General features: G+C 38.0%; 1 protein-coding gene across 11 annotated transcripts in view; it reads right to left on the bottom strand.

The window, feature by feature from the left end:
* Positions 1–8,953: 8,953 nt before the first annotated feature.
* The window catches only part of AHI1 (Abelson helper integration site 1), a 225,359-nt gene continuing 217,576 nt past the window's right edge, over positions 8,954–16,736 (bottom strand). For 3 of the 11 annotated variants that reach the window (XM_050787924.1, XM_050787919.1, XM_050787918.1), the window contains exon 26: positions 14,753–16,082. In XM_050787924.1, coding sequence (XP_050643881.1) covers positions 15,878–16,082 — 205 coding nt within the window. In that variant the 3' untranslated portion in view covers positions 14,753–15,877. The other 8 variants (XM_050787917.1, XM_050787914.1, XM_050787915.1 and 5 more) reach the window with 6 other exon arrangements.

Below are 16,736 nucleotides of genomic sequence, written 5' to 3'. Positions count from 1 at the left end.
TATACAAATTTTTAGAAATCTTTTGAAGGCTATTTACCCACAGATGAATGAGAATGCAAAATATGATGCAAAGCAGATTTAACCTTCTGGCTAATTTGCCTCAATAAAAAAGGTTAAAGACATAAAAGGAAGATTACATCCACATTTGAAGATTGTGTCTTTATGTAAATAAAAGTTACTCAGCATGCACTTCAGGCATGAGTAAAGGTCTCCAAGTTCACGGCGTGGAAGGGACTTCCATCCGGGATTCCCCAGCGTCAGGAGCAGCCTGAGACGGTGATCAGCAGTCATGTTAATGGTTAAGTTTTGAGTGCAGTGAATGCTACTGGGTGAAGTCAGGCAGAGAAGAAGAAAAAAGGGAGCCAGAAATGAGAAAAAAAGAGAGTGTGATATAGGGAAGAGAGAATGAAAAAAGAAAGAAGACAGCTGTGACCACGGGAAGCTATGGTAGAATGACTAATGAAATATTTTTAGATTTCTCCATAAATTCCCTATTCTTGCTGGGCATTTAGAATTTTTAAAAGATTATCTTCCATTTGAGAACATTCTATGATATGGAGCAATTATGAGAATTGTCTCAGGCAGACAAGAAATATTGAATAATACATGTTATTGATAGATGGAGAATATTAGTAGATTGTTATTTCAGCCTTTCTATTGCAATCCACACCCAGGTCCGGACAGCATTTTCAGCCTCCTACTGTGTGCCAAGTCAGTGGTTGGTGTCATGCATACAAAGGTGTGCATGAGAGCATTTCTAACTTTCGTGAGCTCACAATCTATAGGTATGTCAGTTTCAATGTTCTGTGCTAATGTCTTGATAGGCATTAGGTGTAGGGCATAATGAGAACAATGGGAGGTAACTCACCCAACGTTGAGATCAGGAAAGGAATCTTAGTGTGTGTGACATTAAGGATGAAACCAGAATGACAATACCCAGGAAAGGCATTGGGAAAAAACTGTTTTCAAGTAGCAGGAACTCAAGGGCTTGGAGTGTCAATGGTCATTGGAGGGAAATAGTATGGTCCTGCTGCCATGTGAGCAGAGGATTTCCATAGCAAGCCAGTGAACCTGGAAAAGCCACAGGAGCGGATCCTGGAGGCTTTTATCCACCCTGCTGAGCTGCTTGGACTTTTTCAGATGAGATCGGGTGCATTCAGGGTGAGATGGCTGTAAATGATACTCGGGCTTTTACAGGTATCAATCAAGTGTCTTAACTTTTCTGTCACTTCCAAGGTGATTGAATTTCATTTGTGGTATCGGAAGGCACAAAAATAGATGTATAGGAATTATTCTAGGCGAACAGGAAGATCTCAATGGCTTTAGGATAATGGATAGGGCTTCAGTGTGGAGTTTTAAGGAGGCCATGGTGTGGTCAGGCTTGCATTTCATGAAGTGGTCTGTGGTATTTCCAAGCTGGTGAGTTGATCTAATGAAGCTTTAGGTCAAATGAAAATATATTGCCCCTTAATAGAAAATAATTTATTTGCATTTGAACAATAACTACTGGATTTGAATATACAATGCATTAAATGATTGTGTTTTGTTTGGCTCATAAAAAGGTTTTGAAAAAGGAATTCTGGTCTTTTCTGCATATCTCTTTTTCCCATCTACAAAACATAATTAAAAAACATTTAAATGATCTTATTTGATTCAAAAATGAAAACTGTGGAAAGGACACCCTATTTAATAAATGGTGCTGGAAAAACTGGATAGTCACGTGTAGAAGAATGAAACTGGATCTATATCTCTCACCTTATATAAAAATCTACTCAAGGTGGATCAAAGGTTTAAATCTAAGACCTGAAGCCATAACAATTCTAGAAGATAATCTTGGAAAAACTCTTCTGGACATTGGCCTAGGCAAAGAATTCATGACTCAAACCCCAAAAGCAAATGCAGCAATATAAAAATAAACAGGACCTGATTAAATTAAAAAAGCTTCTGCACAGCAAAAGAAATAATCATCAGATTAAACAGACAATGCACAGAATGGGAGGAAATATGTGCAAATTATGCACCTAACAAAGGACTAGTATCCAGAATCTACAAGGAACTCAAACAAATTAGCAAGAAAAAAAAAATCCCATCAAAAAGTGAGCAAATGACATAAACAGATATTTCTCAAAAGAAGATGTACAAATTGCCAGCAAACATAAATAAATGCTCAACATCACTAAACATCAGGGAAATGTAAGTTAAAACCACAATGAGATATCACCTTACTCCTACAAGAATGGCCATTAATACATTTGATCTCAGCCAAAAGACTGAGAAGCGATAAAAATGGCCATCATTAAAGTCAGAAAACAATAGATGTTGGCATGGATGTGGTGAAAAGGTAACACTTTTACACTGCTGGTGGGAATGTAAATTAGTACAACCTCTATGGACAACAGTATGGAGATTCCTTAAAGAACTAAATGTAGATCTACCAGCAATCCCACTACTGGGTGTCTACCCAAAGGAAAATAAGACATTAAATGAAAAACACATGCTCACATATATTTATTGCAGCACAAGTCACAGCTTCAAAGATATAGAACCAACCTAAGTGGCCATCAACCAAAGAGTGGATAGAGAAAATGTGGCATGTGGGCCAGGCGCGGTAGCTTACCTCTGTAATTCCAGCACTTTGGGAGACCAAGTTGGGTGGATCACCTGAGGTTAAGAGTTCAAGACCAGCCTGGCCAACATGGTCAAACCTCATCTCTACTAAAAATACAACAACAACAACAACAAATTAGCCAGGCATGGTGGCAGGTGCCTGTAATCCCAGCTACTCTGGAGGCTGAGGTAGAAGAATCTCTTGAACCTGGGAGGCGGAGATTGCAGTGAGCTGAGGTCGCGCCATTGCACTCCAGCCTGGGCAGGAAGAGTGAAACTCTGTTTCAAAAACAAAACAAAACAAACAACAACAAAAAAGAAAATGTGGCATGTATACACCATGGAATACCACTCAGTCATAAAAAGGGACAAAATAATGTCTTTTGCAGCAACTTGGATAGCGCTGAAGGCCATGATTCTAGGTGAAGTAACTTAGGAATGGAAAACCAAATGCCATACGTTCTCACTTAGAAGTGGGAGCTAAGCTATGAGGATACAAAGACATACAGTGATATATTGTCTTTGCAGACTCAGAAGGGGGAAAGTGGGAGGAGGGGTGTGGGATAAAAAAACTATATATAGGGTACAACATACACTACTTGGGTGATGGGTGCACTAAAATCTCAGACTTCACTGCTATATAATTAATCCGTGTAACCAAAAACCACTTGTACTCTAAAAGCGATTGAAATAAAAAATATTTTAAAAAATTCTCTTATTTGACCTGTGTTGGGATTTCATATTTTAGGTTCTTACATAAAAATGAAATACACAGAGAACTGCAGCAAAAACACAAACATAAATGACTACAGGAAGAGAACATAACTTGATTCCAAAAAGCATGTATCTAAATTAGCCTAATTCATAGTTGCATCTTGCACAGGGAACACAGATTGGCTTGTCTTATAATTTATTTCCACATTTCTCAGATGTCAGTAAAGAATTTTCTTGTTTGGAAAAACACAGCACTGGGCAGAGGGCACCTGGGTTCTGATCAATAGTTGTTGGTCCAGTCATTTGACTTTTTTGTAACTGGTTTTTAAAAATGAGAGAATAATGCCTTTTCTTGTCTACTAAAGATTGTTATGAGGCTCAAGTTTGGTAGAGTATGGAGTTCCTCTGACAGCCACTGTAGGGTGACAGCAGCCATAATAAATATTGTGACAATTTCAAGGTGAAACAGAGTAGAAGAGCCAAGGCTCCTGGTTCAAGTGTCTGTCAACAAATGCGCATTCAGCAATTAAGCCGTTGAATAAGTGAATGTGTACACATTCACATTTTGACATACACATACATTAAAAAACATATTTAAATGTTAAAATTATTGAGGATCCTACATTACAAAAATATATTTAGGAAAGTAGTTAATAATTCCAGCTACTGATAGGTAAATAGAATTAGTCACACTATCTGTATCCAGTTGTCAATATAGTAAAAAAAAAAAAAGAAAATGGTGGGGAGGGTGAGAGGAAGTAGAACATCAGGGCCAATAGCTAATGCATGCAGGGCTTAAAACCTCGATGACAGGTTGATGGGTGCTGCAAACCACCAAGACACACATATACCTATGTAACAAACCTGCACGTTCTGCACATGCATCCCGGAACTTAAAGTAAAATAAAAATAATTAAAAACCTAACTTTCTCCCACCATGTGTGCATAGAAATGTCACTTCTCCTGACTTTCTGATGCCACCTTGTTTACATTTTTTACCTACTTTTACCCTTATTCATTCAAATTCATCATTTGTAATAACCTGTTTTTAAAAGGGGATTTATCAGAACATAGACCGTGTTCTACGAGGGATATTCACTTTTAGTTGTGTAGGAGGTTGAGAAAATACAGGACTTTTCGGCATTAGGATTTGATGATGCAGCTTTAGGTGTGAATGTTGCCCAGTAAACAGCAGGAGTTGGCAGAAGGAGGCAGGGTGCTGCCACTGGTGTCTGTGGTCCTGGACAGGTTACTTGTGTGAAGGAAGGGTCTTCGTTCTCGTGTTTTTGGGCACACCCTCCCCAACTCTGACATGGAATAGCTCTGGAGGAGGACCTTCTGGTGCAGGAAGCGGGAGGGCACACGAGCTTCTCTTCCATGGTCTCTCATTCACATTTCCCTTGAGCTGCTCGGTTTGGGGATCTGCTGGATGCTTTTCTTTTAAAACTTAAGCCGAGCAACAAACCTCTTAGGTCTTCCGAGACAGGATCCATTTCCAATCGTAAGGACAAAGAAAGAAAATACAGTCAAGTGTTTACGGTTAACCTGCAGTAAGCAGGCTGGGACCACTTGAGGCCCCTTGCCCAGCTTCTCACCTCTTTCCCACAGAGCAGGACTCATTCTCCATCACTTGGGACCTTTCCCTAACATCTTTTCCCTCTCACTGAAATGTCCAGATTTAAGGTTCTCAGACCCCCTTGACCCCATTTGTTTGTAGACTGAGAAACTCTGATCTTCCCTAGGAAATGGGCAAGGCTGTGGACCATCATACAATATAGGTCTCACTTTTCATGGGAAGTATCTTCACTTCACTCCTGGAGCAAGAAGGCTCGTTTACTACACAGCTCCATCCTTAGCGTCAGTCACTATTTTACCCTCATCAAATTACACACACCAAATCAAGAGCGGCTCTTTCTTTCACACTGATATGATCCGACATAGAACATATTGTTAGATAGGATCTATTTTGGCCAAAAACCCCCACAAGCTTTACATTTTCTTCTTTCTCTGGATTGGATGAGGTTGGAGCAGGAATAATTTCTATATTTATTTGTACTTTAAGTTTGCAAATGGCGGGACTGCAGCTTCCAGAAGAGGCTGGCACACAGAAGCTGGTCTTGTGAGCTTGGCTTACAGGAAAAGAATGTGTTGGAGAGACAACCAAGAGAGCTGACCTTCAAATCTTCCAGGAGAGAGTCCATCCTAGCTAGCCCGAGGGACACATGCATGGGAAGCGCTGACCAAATTGTATCGTTCCCCTTCCCAGGACTGTCCCTCTTCAGGAAAAGACCACACATGGCAGAGAAGAAACTGAACTCATAATTTCAGTCGGGGATATTTTCCATATTCTATATATTGTTATTCTGAAATTCAAAAATTGCAAGTCTGTCCTTGGCTACAGGGTACCCTAAATATAACGGCCCTATATTCATGTATGAAGGCAAAAAAAAAAAAAAAAAAAAAAAAAAAATCTACCTTCACTTAATGTGACTACAGGATGTCTAACAACTATAGTATAACAGTCTGTCGCAAGTGTATTGGATGTTTCAGTTTGCCAGACCTGTCATGATAAATTAATTACAGGATGTTGCAGAAATGGCAAAGCTCCAGCAGCATCTTGCATAGTTTAATATAGACCCATTTCCCCATTTCAATGTATTTGTGGTTAGATAAATCCTCAGAAATTTACAGCTGCTATAGACTAGTTTATTATGTACTCTGCCTGCACACATGATAAGTATAAGAATTCGACGTGCTTAAAGTGCATAGATTTTACTGATATTTCTTTACCACCATGGAAATATTTAGTTGCTAAAAGTAGCATCAGTAGACACTTCTGAACATTAACTTTTGTATAATAGGCAGGGATGGTTAAACACATTATTGTGCTTTTTATTAAAAAATCATAGTTCAGGAAAAATTATGTGGAGCATTTATACAGAATGGCCCTGTGAACAAATTTAAGACAAAAAAACCTTAAATACTGATTCTCAGCTGAAAACATCAAAAAACTAAACTGAAGCTACCAAACTTTTCTCCAGGGAACCTTCTTCCTTTAGTCTTGTGACCACTTTGCGCAAGCTTCAGTTGCTTATTTTTGCTCTGGCAGCAAGTTATGTTCCTCAACTTCTTGCTTTTTCCTCCTTTCAGACTATTTTTTTTTCTTATCTTCACTAACATCTCCCCTCCAAGCAATGTTAAGAAATCATCCTTTGATTGGCAATATTTGAGTTTACTTATATACACGTTTTATAAGGAAACCATTCTTAAATTTTCTTCTATTCTTTCACTGGGCTCAAATGATTTTTATGAAGAAATGAACTATAGTGAGTACAAATCATACTGTTTAGTACTTTTAGAAAGAACACTGAAGTATATATTGGACCATTTTGACCTAAGTGATAAGAGATAGAACATGAATTATGTGTGTACATATCCCTTTTTTTTTAGACTGAGGAGAAACTAAAATTGTTGATTCTTAGCAGCACTAGCTTCCCCAGCTTTTTGAGACGAAAATAACCCATCTATAATCAGTATGAATTTGAGGTGTTAGAAGAGCAACTTTAGAAAACAGACTGCTCACAACATATGCCTGATGTAGATTTGAAGGGGATCATTAGAAAAATAGCATTCTTTGTGTTTACAAAACAAATGTTTTTGTTATCCAGTTCCCGCCTTAGCTTAAAGTATTTCCTATTCACTTTAATAATTAGAGCAGAAGGATATGAAGAATGAAGTGCCTCATTACCAAGTTTGCTTCCTGGGTCTCTGCAGAGAGTAGCTGTCTGCTTTTGCCTAGTTAGTCTATTGTTAACCCTAAATGATGCTGACATTCAATTCTCCTGCAGATAATTGTGTCCATCCATAGAATGAGTTCTCCAGTCAACACAGCCTTTTGATTGACGTGCTTCTTGATGTTTTTATTATCTCATATATGACTGGAATGGCGCCTTTTCGGTTTCTGGAATAAAATGTTACTGTACATGTAATTAGTTTGATTCTATAGAATCTGTTTCTTAACATAATTATAGTATGGAGTAAAGATTTACTAAAATAGTTATCTAATAAAAAAAGATCAGTTTTTAAAAAAATAATTCACTCAGATATATTTTATTTAGGTCACTGTTGAATGACAAACATTTGAGATGTTTCTAGTCCCTGAGTGTGGTCATAGGTACATGCCAACTGCTTCCTTACTCTTGTGTGTGCTGTCATCTCCAAGTATCAGCATTTTCCTCTCCACAGCAACTGAGATCCAGTACTTTACAGATCACCCAGTGGAGTCTGACATCTCCATTTGCAGCTAGCAGTGGCTGGAGTTGTGCAGTTGGAGAAGTTACTTAACCTTCAGAACTTGGTTTCCTTAGTTGTAGAGCAGGGAAGATTTTATCTATCTAATGGATTTGATGTGAAGAGTAAATGAGGTCATGTACATAATAAAGTGAAGATTTGGGGATTATTTTCGATACAGTTCAATTAAATAGAAACGAAGAAATATATAGCTTAAAACATGTGGATTGCTTAAAAATGTTTCCATAATTCACTAAACAGGTATGGCCATCAGATGGAAATCATTTGAATACATATAAAAATGTAAGGTCACAAACTTTTGTTATAGTTTCTAGCACTTCCTTTTAAAAATATTTATGGCTAAATATATGACTAAAGTGACAACATGTCACATGAAGCTATAAAATGGTAAGTATTTCTCAAACATAGTCTTGCTGAGCTTCCTAAAGAAAAGATATCTTTCTTTAATTAAATTCTTCTATAACTTAAAGATAATATTAAGGTCAAGTATTCATTTGTATGTGACAGAAACCCTGCACAAGATTTCAGAAGTACCAAGTGTTAGCCATTTAAAAGCACTGATTTCATTTAAAATATGCATTTTACACATATATTTGCATTCATTGTGTAAAATATTTCATGTTTTAAGTCTTTTAAAAACTTGATTTTTATTCTAGCTTTCCAAGTCCTATACACAGTATTATTTCAATACTGAAGAAACGTTAATCTTCAAGACAGAGTTGGATCAATAATTGGGAAGTGCGTTTCTAACAATGGTTTAAAAATATTATTTAGATATAGAAGAAGATAATGTCAAATTGTTACTTGTTTGGAGAAAAGAGATGACATGGGATAAAATTCAATACTTTCAGAATAAAGATAAAACAAACCCAATTTGATATAAGGAAATGTTTAATGCCATACATCATCAAATGGATTCTGGTGTTTGATTTTCTGCTTGATTATCAGCTGGATCTACTGCTTAGAGGGCACTGTCATGATCTCCCTCACCGCATCTCATCTCAGATTGAGTGGTAAAGACCTTTATTAATCTATTCATGAACATAACCCTAGTCTTACTTTGTCAGCAAGACAAAGGGGAAAAGGACTGGGCTTTCAGTAGAGCCAAATTTTCCTGGTGTTTGCTTCAACTGCTATTTTTGTCTTTAGTAGTTGCAATATAAAAATAACCCTTCATTTTTCATATAAACCTCAAGATCTTAGCAAATGCTTAGCTCCCCCGATATAGTTTTCATTCATCTTAAATTATTTCTAAACCTGTTGAAATTCTTGGTGATTCCATCAGAAAATCAACACATATCTCAAAATTATGAGCTGAAACTGCAGAGAAACAGATATTTTTATTTTTAAATTATCAAGTGCCTTCACAAGACAGAAAAAAACAAGCTTGTACAAGAGTGACTCAAGCTGGCTGGGCCCAGCTGTACCTGATGCACAGACTTATGCATCCAGAACAATAAAAACTCAGTGCCATCAGAACAGACTTTTAGGCTGATGGCTTCAGGCTTCAACAGTTATCAATGCCACTCAACACTTTGAAAAATGCCTTTTTAAAAAGTTCTACACAGCAGGGACATGTTTACCAATTTTTATGCCTCTACAACATGTGCAGGGATAAGAGCCAAATATATTTTTATTAGAAGATATTTCACACTGGGTAAAATTTACACCTCAATGCCCAACATTGTTTTTCTCACTTCTTATTTTAATGGAATTGACTGTCTAATTTGGATAAGTCTTTCTAATTTTACATTAGTTTTCACTTTCTTGGGGTTAAATATTTTATCAGCAGACCTTATCACACAGTTGAGAAAGGAGTCAAGAACAAAAAATGAATACCCTATTATAATATCTAACTTCAAAACATATAATCTATAATAATGATGCTATTATTCTGGAACTTAGAAATAAATAAATGCAATATAATAACGTAAAAATATTAAGATTAAAATAAATATTAAACAATGTAAGTCTACAAAATAGGTATGTGCTTAAATATGAAATGCCTTTTTTATTTTATTTTATTATTATTTTTTTTGAGACGGAGTCTCGCTCTGTTGCCCGGGCTGGAGTGCAGTGGCCGGATCTCAGCTCACTGCAAGCTCTGCCTCCTGGGTTCACGCCATTCTCCTGCCTCAGCCTCCCAAGTAGCTGGGACTACAGGCGCCCGCCACCACACCCGGCTAGTTTTTTGTATTTTTTAGTAGAGACGGGGTTTCACCGTGTTAGCCAGGATGGTCTCGATCTCCTGACCTCGTGATCCGCCCGTCTCAGCCTCCCAAAGTGCTGGGATTACAGGCTTGAGCCACCGCGCCTGGCAAAATGCCTTTTTTAAAAAGTAAAGACATTTGGAACACTGTTGTCAGTCCAGCCAAAAATCACTTTTAGTTTAGGTGTATGAAGTTACCTACAGGATTCATTCTTAAAAAACACAAACTTTTAATTCGAAAGTAAATTGTTTTCTTTTAATGTCTTTGTTACTGTAACCATTCTGAATATGCCATATTCTAAAGCTGGTTATCTTTTTTGTTTTTTGGAGACAGACGTTTGCTCTGTTGCCCAGGCTGGAGTGCAATGGCATGATCTCAGCTCACTGCAACCTCTGCCTCCTGGGTGATTCTCCTGCCTCAGTAGTTGGGATTACAGGCGCCTGCCACGACGCCCGGCTAATATTTGTATTTTTAGTAGAGACGGGGTTTCACCACGTCGGTCAGGCTGGTCTTGAACTCCTGACCTTAGGTGATCCACCCACCTTGGCCTCCTAAAGTGCTGAGATTACAGGTGTGAGGCACCATGCCCAGCCAGCTGCTTCTCTTTTGAATAAAGTGAATTTCAAAAGCAGACACTTCATATTCTGGGCATAACACCACATATATAACCACATTACCAATATAATAATATTAAATGATTACTTAACAGACATCCTAATAATGCAAACACCTTTTATTCACATTTGCTGAGTAGCAATTACAGTGTTTTCTTCATGAGTTTTCCAACACTGGTAATGTAACTATGATGCAATTACTACCAATATAAGTACCAATACTTGGACCAACAACAATCGCAATGGTTTATAACAATTGAGCTCAAAGGTCACATTGATTTTTCCGCCCACAACTTGATTCTGATTTTTCTAGAGTCATTCATAAGAACAAGAAGTAGTGGATCCTTTCTTCCTCCTTAGTATGTGAAAATTCTGAACTCTGAAGAGAAATTCCATTTGGTTTAATCTGTCATTTTCACCTCTGTGCATTTGGGCATCTCTTCACTTTTCTTCAATTCTTTACTGGAAAGAAAAATATACAACATGTACTAAACAAATTTGAATAATGTCTTCTGACTACAACCAAATCTTAGTGTGCTCAGGCAATAGCACAGGTGATAAAAGACACTGTGTAAAACACAAACACATACAAACACAACCAAAAAAGACCAAAATACTAATTTCCTATCTTCTAGTTTGCCTCTCAAACATATTGTTAGCATCTCTTTGAATTATTAGCAATTGTTTAAGGCCTGCTCCTGCATTGACAGGTTAATGTAAGCAAGAAATAAATACAATTCCCAAATACAGACACTAAAAACTCCAAACCATGAGTAACTTCCAGAAATGAAGAGCAGGCAATCAGAGTATATGAAATTCTTCATTCAATGGGAAAAAAAAGTCCCCATGAATGATATTCAGGGTTACTGATTCGAAAGGACCATAGATAATTTTATTAAATAGCATTCTTTCATTTAGTCTAAGCTATGCCTACTTTCATATAATTAGGTTATTACATTTTTCAAATCAATTAAAAAATGGGTTGTCTCATTTCTGATTGATCAAGACTAGCAACAATTAAGCATCTAGATGTGGCTCTGATGTAGAACAAATTATACAATTCATAAAAATCAAGAACCAATATGCAGATGAAATAAGAAGTTGCTTCCTTAGAGAGCAGGTAGTATTTGCACTACAACTAGTGTGAGATAAACTAGTGGGGCTAAACCTAACATTTTTTAATGCAATCATTCATACAGCATCGATGAGTTCTGGACTTACACAAAAAGGTTACTGTCCTTCCTCTAAAGAGAAAGGCTTAACACCGGGTTGTCCTTAGAAAACACATGGCAGTTTCAGAATGATGGCAAATCTGGTTAAGGTAGCAGTCAACTCCATCGACCACTCCTGAGAAAAGTGACAGCTGGCACATTGTGGCAAGAAAGGGCAGCAGCTAACCATTCCCGAAGGGCTTTCCCTGGGGACACAGGAGGGGTTGGGGACACCTGTGCTTTAAGGAACAGGCCCAATCTTAAATCAATGGTCGGCCTATCTTTTCATATAAAAAACATTTACACATGAGGGGCAAAAAATTCTATGTTACTTGATGTTTCTTGATTTTAAATTTGTTAAATGGAGCTACTCCAGGTAAGCTTGTATCATATATAGAAGCCCAAAAATATGTTCCAGGGAAGTTCATGAATGCACATGAAGTTGAGTATAAAAATGGTACAGATGCCAAGGTATAGTATCACTAGGGGCAAAAAAAGTCTCCCTGTACATAAACAGAAAAAGTGCATAGAACTTTCACCAAATTAGGATCTGATAAAAATGGAAAAGAAAGCAGTTTCAATGAAGGCTGGGCTAAAGTCACACGCAAAAGGCAGTGAGGAGGGTAAAGGATCTCAGAGGAAGAATAAGAAAAAACAAAGTGAGAGGAAGAGTTCGTGGTAGCTCGAGGACAACAAAGAATAAGAAAAACAGAAAAGGGAAGGGGGAGAAGGAGAGAACAACAGCTGGAAATTAGTGAGATGGATCCTGCACGTGCAGAAGATGTAGGACAAGGGAAATCCATCAGGTGGTGACTGCACTGTGAGAAGTAAACAGAGAAGCCAGAAGGACCTTCACGAGAGGAACCCAAAGAGAAATTCAACTCGAAAAATCTAAAGTAGGCAGCAAAGATAACATCTTTGAGGGAAATGATTCAGACTTAGAAGAGGAAGAAACACACTGGATAGAGAATGACAAAGATGGCGCATAAAAGGGAGAAGAGAGACAGAATAAAGATGGTCAAGTGCACCCTTCGGACATTGGCCCACCCCTCCTGACGATGGGAGGAAAATCAAGAGTGGCACACTGGCTTGATGAATGCTAACAGCAAAGGGACCTGAAAGCTAGGAGACAACAGGGATGTGCTGAAAGAGGGAGAAGAAGACATCTAACCAAAAGACAAGAATAAATGCAAAGCCATTCCCTCTCTATCTTCTCATAAAGTATCTCTATAATCTAACAGAGGAAGAAAGTAACGAAGCAAAGGCCTTTTTAAAGGATCTTGTGATGAAAAGAGAAAGAAACATTCTTCTTAGCAAGCTTATGAAAACAAGTATGAAACTAGGAAAGTGTTTGTGTGTATGTTATGTCTGGGGAATAAGATTCATAAAAATTCTGGGCCGTGGCCGGGCATAGTGGCTCATGCCCGTCATCCCAGCATTTTGGGAGACTGAGGCGGGTGGATCACTTGAGGTCAGGAGTTCAAGACCAGCCTGGCCAACATGGTGAAACCCCATCTCTACTAAAATACAAAAATTAGCCAGGTGTGATGGTGGGTGCCTGTAATCCCAGCTACGCAGGAGGCTGAGGCAGGAGAATCACTTGAATCCAGGAGGCGGAGGTTACAGTGAGCTGAGATCGCACCACTGCAGTCCAGCCTGGGCAACACAGCAAGGTTCCCTCTCGAAAAAACAAAAATAAAAACAAAACACAACAAAAAAACCTGGACCTTATCCCACAAGACATTCAATCCAATAGATCTTTCCTGAAGGTTTACTTCTGTGGCAAGACACCAGGCTAAGTGCAGGGGAGGAAAAAAATGTGAGTGTGTATTAAATAATAGCCCCTGACTGGAAGCACTGCCCATCTAATCAGAGTTCATATACAAAGCAATGTGTAAAACAGCCCTGAACTTGGGATCAAGAAGATTAATTCCTAGCTCAGGCACTTTGTAGTTGTAACTTTGAAACCTTGGTTTCTTTAAATGTAGAAACAACAGGCTGTATTAGAAAATTTCTAACAATTACATTCATTTTGAAAGAAATGATCGAGTAGTAAATATACACTAAGTAGATAAATTAGAAAATGCACAAAGTTAAAACAGAAGAAAAAAAATCACCATAATCTTACTACTCATATAATTATTGATGTCTTTTGATGTATATTATATAAACTATTTTATAATCTTTTACTTAAAAATCATAAAGATATTTTCATGTCCATAGAAATACTTCCATAATATGATGAATAATAACCATATGATATTCTGTTATATAAATATTTCATATTTTAATCAACCCTTTATTTTGAAAATACTGCTCGAAGGAGTAGCCTTTTAACTAAATCTTTCCAGGTATACTTGAATACTTTCCTACAAGAGATTCCTTGAAGTTGAACTGTTAGGTCAAAGACATGCACATTTTGAAAACAAAACAAAACAAAAAAACCCCAATATATTACCTAATTATACTCCACAAAGAATGGATCGATCTTATAGTATTACCAGCAGTGTAAGCAGGAACCCACATCCCATTTTCTCATCAATACTAGGTATGTATCGTAAGTTTGAAACTTGTCATTTTGAAAGGGTAAAATATCGTCTTGTTTTATTGTTTTAATTTTCATTAATTTGATCAATGGATGGTAAACATTTTTCATATGTCTGTGGCCATTTATATCTATCCCTTTAAGAATTCTTTAAGAATGTCCTGTATACCTTTGTCCCATCTTTCTACTGCTGTATTTTTTTTTCTTGTTGAAAAAGCTCCTCTTAGAGCATTTTGTTTGTTAAGGGTATTACTCCTGGCCAGGTGCAGTGGCTCATACCTGTAATCCCAGCACTTTGGGAGGCCTGATGCTTGAAGTCAGGAAATCAAGACCAGCCTGGGCAACAAGGCAAAACCCTGTCTCTACTAAAAATACAAAAATTAGCTGGGTGTGGTGATGTGTGCCTGTAGTCCCAGCTACTCAGGAGGCTGAGGCAGGAGAATCACATGAACCCGGGAGGTGGAGATTGCAGTAAGCTGAGATTGCACCACTGTATTCTAACCTGGGTGACAGAGCAAGATGTCTCAAAAAAAAAAAAAAAAAAAAAAAGAAGTATTACTCTTTTATGGATAAATCTCTTCCATTCCAAGTTACCGTTCATTTAAAAATTCTATGATGTTTTTTCTTTTTGACCTGCATAATTTTAAAGTTTCCATTATTTAAAAATCTGTTTTATAATGTTTTCCAATTCTGGTATCAAGGTTAAAAATCATTCATTAGCCCATGATTATATAATCTATATGCTTCTAATTCATCTATATGCTTCTGTACAATTAGATTTTAGTTTTCTACAATGGAAAAATAAAAATATGAAAATTTTGAATCTAGTTCCTACAAAATGACAAATTCATAAATGTGGACATGAACAGCTTTGTAACATTTTACTTTCTTTTTTTTTGAGATGGAGTCTGGCTCTGTCGCTCAGGCTGGAGTGCAGTGACACGATCTCTGCTCACTGCAAGCTCCGCCCCCCGGGTTCACGTCATTCTCCTGCTTCAGCCTCCCGAGTAGCTGGGACTACAGGTGCCTGCCACCGCGCCCGGCTAATTTTTTGTATTTTTAGTAGAGACGGGGTTTCACCGTGTTAGCCAGGATGGTCTCGATCTCCTGACCTCGTGATCCGCCCGCCTCGGCCTCCCAAAGTGCTGGGATTACAGGCGTGAGCCACCGCGCCCGGCCCGGAGTTTCACTTTCAACAGAAACTTCACTTCTACTTAATAGAGAAAAGGCCTTCTGGCAGGCCTTTCCTGCCTTTCTTATACACCAACCCCTACCATCCAAACACATTTTCCCACTGGCCTGTCTCAGTAGAAAAAGTGGCCCACTCTTGAGCAGTGATCCTCTGCATTTCCTTAGGCCCCCTGGGACTGTCACTCAGCTCCCACACCGCAGATGGCTCCTTCTCAAGTGGCTCTTTCAGTTTGTAAATATTCTTGTCATTCCTCTCGTATAAAGATCTTCTCTATACCCTGTGTTTTCCACTAGTTACCGCCTAGGCTTTTCTCTCCTTTAAATTCCAGCTTCTAAAGAGAGTAAGACTATTCTTACAGTCTTTTTCCCTTTGGGCTGGAGACAATCTGATTTATGCTTCCGGGTTTCTCCATCAAAACTATCTTCTCCAAGGTCGCAAATGGCCTCCTGGTTACAGATCCCAAATGGGACTTGTCAGTCCTTGTTTCTCTCTGGTATTTGTCCTTGCTGACCATGCTTTCCTAAATCTTTTCCTGTTGACAATATAGCACAACTTTCCATTGGTTTTCCCCTTACCTCTATTAGAGTGACTTTTTGGCCTGCTTGCTCATTCTTCCTCACCTGTGTTTCCATTATGTGTCCTTGGTCCTCATGGCTCTGTTCTTTGCTCATTTCAGAACTATAGGAGGGAAAGATCAGAAAGAAGGAGCCAATAAAAGAGAGCTGAGGTAAAGGCTCAGATGAAGCTTTGATCTAGGGACGTGGCAGTGGAAATAAAAATGGGGATAAATGTGAGGATATGACAGAGAAAACCATCCGGCAGAACTAACAAGTATACACGGGGGTGAGAGACAGGGAGCTGCTTAAAATAATGTAAACAGACAAACCTTTGGCTGGTTGAGCTCCTTTTTAGCCATGATAAAAGGACAAGCATAAAATAAATGTCAAAATCTTAAACTATTATCTGTGGACTTACAGAATAAAATAAATTTCATCTGTCTCAGAAAAATATTAGATGCCTGGGAAAAATCGGAAAGTTCTATCAACTTAGGTGGAAACACACACACACACACCCCCCCCCACACACACACGTAAAAGTACAGGACATTCATTAATGACAAGAAAAGAAATGAAGGAAGTTTATATATAAGAAAGCTGTAACATCCTGATCTGTGGAATGAGCAATGTAGATTTCCAAATGATTCAATGGCAACAGCAAAATATAAAACAAATGTTTTGTGGATGAGTGTGTAGTAATGCACTTTTTATTAGGAGAAAGAAAACACAAAAACAATGAAAAAAAAAGGAAAACAAGAATGGAAGAGAGTATCTT

The sequence above is a fragment of the Macaca thibetana genome, chromosome 4 (assembly GCF_024542745.1).
Source record: "Macaca thibetana thibetana isolate TM-01 chromosome 4, ASM2454274v1, whole genome shotgun sequence".
NCBI lineage: Eukaryota > Metazoa > Chordata > Mammalia > Primates > Cercopithecidae > Macaca > Macaca thibetana.
The sequence above is the reverse complement of the archived record's forward strand: the minus strand, read 5'-3'. Positions and strand labels throughout refer to the sequence as shown.